Source organism: Salvia miltiorrhiza, chromosome 8 (assembly GCF_028751815.1).
Source record: "Salvia miltiorrhiza cultivar Shanhuang (shh) chromosome 8, IMPLAD_Smil_shh, whole genome shotgun sequence".
Lineage (NCBI taxonomy): Eukaryota > Viridiplantae > Streptophyta > Magnoliopsida > Lamiales > Lamiaceae > Salvia > Salvia miltiorrhiza.
In genome coordinates, this window is record NC_080394.1 from 35,389,403 (window position 1) to 35,393,856 (window position 4,454).

A 4,454-nucleotide genomic window follows, 5' to 3' on the forward strand; every position below is an offset into this window, starting at 1 on the left:
ATCTTTAATGAACTTCAATGTATATCCAGGGTGATGCAGAGTATTTGAGATATCATGGATTGCAAGAATTTGACCGAGCGATGCAACATCTTGAAGAAAGATATGGTGTATGTATTCCTTGCACTGAGTTTCCTTGCATTAGTTGAAATAAGGGGTTTTTTATTTTTCATCTTTATGATGTAACTATCAACAATAGTCTTTTACGGATTCAAGTGTCTTAAAGCATACATTCTGCATATAGATCTGGAAAATAGACATGCATGTGTTGTAGTTGCTTCTTTTTTGGGGTGAAAGAACAAATAATTTTAAAGATTGCGTGACGGTGGACTCGAACTTGCGACACACTACCACTAGACCAGCAGATGCACATGTTGTAGTTTCTTCTGTTGTTTCATCTGATGTATCTGTAATAGCCAAACCTGGTTTAGCTCGTAGTTGGACATGTAAAAGAAGTGCTGTAAAAACCATAAAACATACTTGGGAACTGGTAAGAGCTTCTGGTTATTTTCTTGAGCTTGCTCTTAACCGAAACCTCACTCCAGTTTTGAATGCATTTGAGTTTATTTTTTTAGGTGAAATAGATATAAACAGCTAAAATTTGTTTTCTACAGTTCATGACATCAGAGCATCAATACATATCCAAGAAAGATGAAGGAGACAGATTAATTGTGTTTGAGAGGGGTGACCTAGTCTTCGTTTTCAATTTTCATTGGAGTAGTAGTTATTTAGATTACCGGGTAGGCTGCTTGAAGCCAGGAAAATACAAGGTACTTTGAGAAAACAATTTATTTTATAGTACTTCTTGAATATTGTTTTGTTGATACAGTTGTTGTTTAGCCCTTGAAGAAACAATATCCTTACAGCATGGCTATATATTTCAGGTTGTCTTGGACTCAGATGATCCACTATTTGGTGGCTTCAACAGAATTAGTCACGATTCGGAGTATTTTACTTTTGTAAGTTAATCATCTTGGGCTTTCACTGTGTTTCAAACTTCAATTAATAGACGTATAATTTCTTTTCTTTGTTCTGTGTTTGAGAACTAGTAATATCCTAAATCCAGTGGCTAACGAAATTAAAAATATATGCTTCTCTTTACTATTGATCTGAGACAAAAGGCTCTTTTACCTCTTTAAAATGTGATAAAGTCGTTTTAATTCTCATAAAAGTACAAACTCACCTTTTAAAGTCTCTCTTATAAGGGACAGAGGCAAAGTTTGTGAAGAATTTTCGGTATTGATATAACTGTTTCATCATATCATCTTACCTTCCTAAAAATATAGGTGCTCCACATCTTGATGTTATGATGGCATGTGTTGTTTAATTAAGAGATTTCGTATTTGTGGATATTCTAGTTAAACTTTTGCTTCTAATATGAAAGAAAATTGGAGATGGTTATAATAGCAGCTAGTGTTTAACTCAAATTGGAATAAAACATATACTTGTTCTGGGACTAACCAACCAGCAGTTTGGGTGATTTATTGAGGTATAGTATAGCATATCTTCTAGTTAACTGTTCCATTGTTGTTGGTTTATAACTGGAGAACTATCATTTACACCCAACTCGAGATGTTCTCTTCAAAAATGAGATTTTCACTAGAAAATATTTCATTGTATATCAACTGTGCTAATAACATTTTCCTGGAAAATGATCTTAACAGGAAGGGTGGCATGATGACCGACCTCGTTCATTCTTAATCTATGCACCTTCGAGAACAGCAGTGGTGTATGCATTGGTAACAGATGAAGCGAAACCTGTTGATGTAGTTGTTGATGCTGAAACTAGTATTAGCGGTGTCTAGCTTTGTGGTTGAGGAGTTAGTGATTCTGGCTTACGACTCCACCTCCCTCCCCTATTCTGTCCACTGCAACTATCTGCGGCGCTCAAACCCTTGAAGAAGCAAAAACAAAGTCGAAAAAGAATGGAAACACAAGGAGCTAACCAGGTATAACTTAAATCTACCAGTGGCTATCTCAATATTGTCCGAGTAATAAAAGATCCAGCGTCTTTGTGTATGGGATTCTCTACTTGGGTTTTTCCATCACATCTAGGAGGAAATTATGCATCTCGCTTGGCGCTTGTAATGAATTCAGACTGAAAATTCCGACAACGATGCATATCATCTCCATGTATATTCCTTCGTATTCGTGGGTTTGATGATGAACACTCTTGGTTAGCACATACTAGTATTTATGCTGTAGCTGCTCCTCTTTAAAGCCTGAGTTATACTAAATAATAAGAGCCTGCCGAACTAATGTTTTTTTTTCTAATGTCGAACATGAATGAAATATCATTTTCGGTGGCTCAAGTCTTGTGTTTGATGGATCTTTACTTGTTATCCGACGTTTTTAACACAAATTTGAATAATATGGATTGATCCAATGTACAGTTAGGTAGTAGCATGTAATGTAGATAAAACCAACACAACACCTCTTTGTGCATTACACAAGAAGGCAAACACACCAAAACCATTAGTAGGGAAACATTGGAAAACATCATGTTAGTAGAGTTGGAAATCTAGGAGGTAACAAAACTAGTGTGGGAGGCAGAGGTCCTCTGCAACCGATGCAGCACGCTCGTGGGCGACGACGATGTGGAGAGCGACGACCTCAGCGCCTCCGCCAGCGGTCCACCCATCGGGGCGGACCGGTGAGCCGCCTCCCACGCCATGCCCCAATTCATTTGAGACCTTGAACCTTCACCGCCATCACCACTGCCACTGCCAAGCTTCAAGGAGAAGTCCGACGTCGAGATGGACAAGTTAGTAGCGGCATCGTCCGCCGCCTGATCAAGTGATCTAGGCCAATCGTGGAAGAAATGTCGAAGCGTGGGATCTCCGGCGTCGTTTTGAGGTTGAGATGGGCACTTAGTCTCGGGTATGGACTCCATAGGCCTGCAAATCAAAATACAAAAAATGAAAAGAGCATTGCAATGTAGGATATGAAAATGTGGAAAGTACCTTGGGTTGTGATTATGGTGGTGAAGGTCCACATAGGTTAAAGGCCCCGAAAGGCTAAAACGAGGGGCGGTGGCTGTGGGAATTTCCACAGGCTTTCTTGAACGGTTCTTGCCGCGGTGCATGTGGCGCTCGCAGTACTTCTGCGCCGCCACCACATCCCTGGAGCAGCGCCACTTCTTGCCGTCGGTCCGCCGGCACCTCCCCGGCTCAGGATCCATTGCTGCTTTCCCCCAATACCCCACTGACCCATACAACATCAATGCATAATTGTATAATATATGTATATACAGAAGAAGGGATAAAAATGCTTACAAGAAGAAGGGTGGTAGTAATGGAGAGGGTTGCACAAGTAATAGGCAGGAGAGCCGACGAGGCTCTTCTTGACAAGATGGAGGAGCTCCGGCGGAACGGCGGCGCCACCCATGATGTGTCTGAATATGAGAGCTTGAAGCTCAAGCTCCTGCCACTGGGCGGAGCTGAAGTAGGTCCCACCCCCCATTCCTGCGGGAGTGGGGAGTTTGGTGGCGGTTGAGGAGAGAGGAACAAACAAGGGGAGTGGAGATGATGATGAGTTCAGTTTTGGTAGCTTTGCTGATGTTTCATGTTCTGACTCATCTCTCCATTGCTTCAGATTGAAATCCATGGAAGTCAGTCAGTTTGTTTCAGAGAGAGAGAGAGAGAAAGAGACTTTGTAGTAAAACTGAGTTTGGTGTTCAGAGAAAGTTAAAACCGCTTTTTTACAGCAACTTCGCAGTCGACATAAACTGACTATCTATTTATATATTGGTGGTTGTTATGAAAATATAGATATCTCTACACATTTCTTGAAAAGATGTGTACCATGTTTATATAATTATATTTCTATCTATCAATAATGCTCTGCTGCTTTTCAACATTATTATTGCTCTTTGGAAATTCTTTGAATTTTAACAATATTTCCTATAATTAATTATTTTCTTGATTGACATATCTAAGGAAAGACGACAAACACGGACATATCCCCATTTCAAGGCACATAAGTAAATAGATTAAAAAAACTAATACAAATAACTTTTTACCCTACTACTCCTATCTTCTAATTTGAATGTTTCCTATAAAAAGATAAATTCTTCAACGGAAATATATGCATCAGCATGGAATATGAATCAAAATATCAAATCCATGTTTGGGCAGCAGGGCACTGTGGGACAAGACACTTGCAAATGGAAAAAGTAAAGAAGAACCCTAGAAAATTCAGAAAGAGTAAATCCAAAAAAGAGTGGGGGAGAGAGAGAGAGACTGCGACTGAGAGCTAAGCCTGCAGGTTGTCTGTCTGGGCAGCTTTGGGAACACAATTAAAGAAAAGAAAAAAAAGCAGCTAGTAGGGTTTCGAGGAGGAAAAAGCAGCTGCTCTCACTTTGCCTAATTATTTTCAACACCATTATTTAAGAGATTAGGTTTATAATGTAAAAATATATAAATGTGTGTAAATTTATATTTATTGTAATAAAAATT

At 39.4% G+C, this 4,454-nt stretch overlaps 2 protein-coding genes across 3 annotated transcripts; one reads left to right on the forward strand and one right to left on the reverse strand.

The window, feature by feature from the left end:
• The first annotated feature begins 1 nt into the window (after nt 1).
• Nucleotides 2–2,309, forward strand: LOC130997930 (1,4-alpha-glucan-branching enzyme 1, chloroplastic/amyloplastic-like). The gene is made up of 4 exons (XM_057923364.1): nt 2–107; nt 612–767; nt 882–956; nt 1,662–2,309. Exons 1-4 carry the CDS (start codon nt 18–20, stop codon nt 1,800–1,802), a joined length of 462 nt encoding a protein of 153 aa, XP_057779347.1. The 5' UTR covers nt 2–17; the 3' UTR covers nt 1,803–2,309.
• Nucleotides 2,310–2,346: 37 nt separating this feature from the next.
• LOC130997929 (growth-regulating factor 3-like) lies at nt 2,347–4,049 on the reverse strand. Of its 2 annotated transcripts, XM_057923363.1 has the most exons (3): nt 3,273–4,049; nt 2,961–3,201; nt 2,347–2,894 (listed from the first exon to the last, which is right to left on the reverse strand). In XM_057923363.1, the coding sequence occupies exons 1-3, from the start codon at nt 3,601–3,603 to the stop codon at nt 2,519–2,521; spliced, it is 948 nt and encodes a 315-aa protein (XP_057779346.1). In that variant the 5' UTR covers nt 3,604–4,049; the 3' UTR covers nt 2,347–2,518. The 2 variants fall into 2 exon arrangements, with proteins under 2 accessions (XP_057779346.1, XP_057779345.1); XM_057923362.1 differs by having other exon boundaries at nt 2,347–3,201; nt 3,273–3,808.
• Nucleotides 4,050–4,454: the final 405 nt, after the last annotated feature.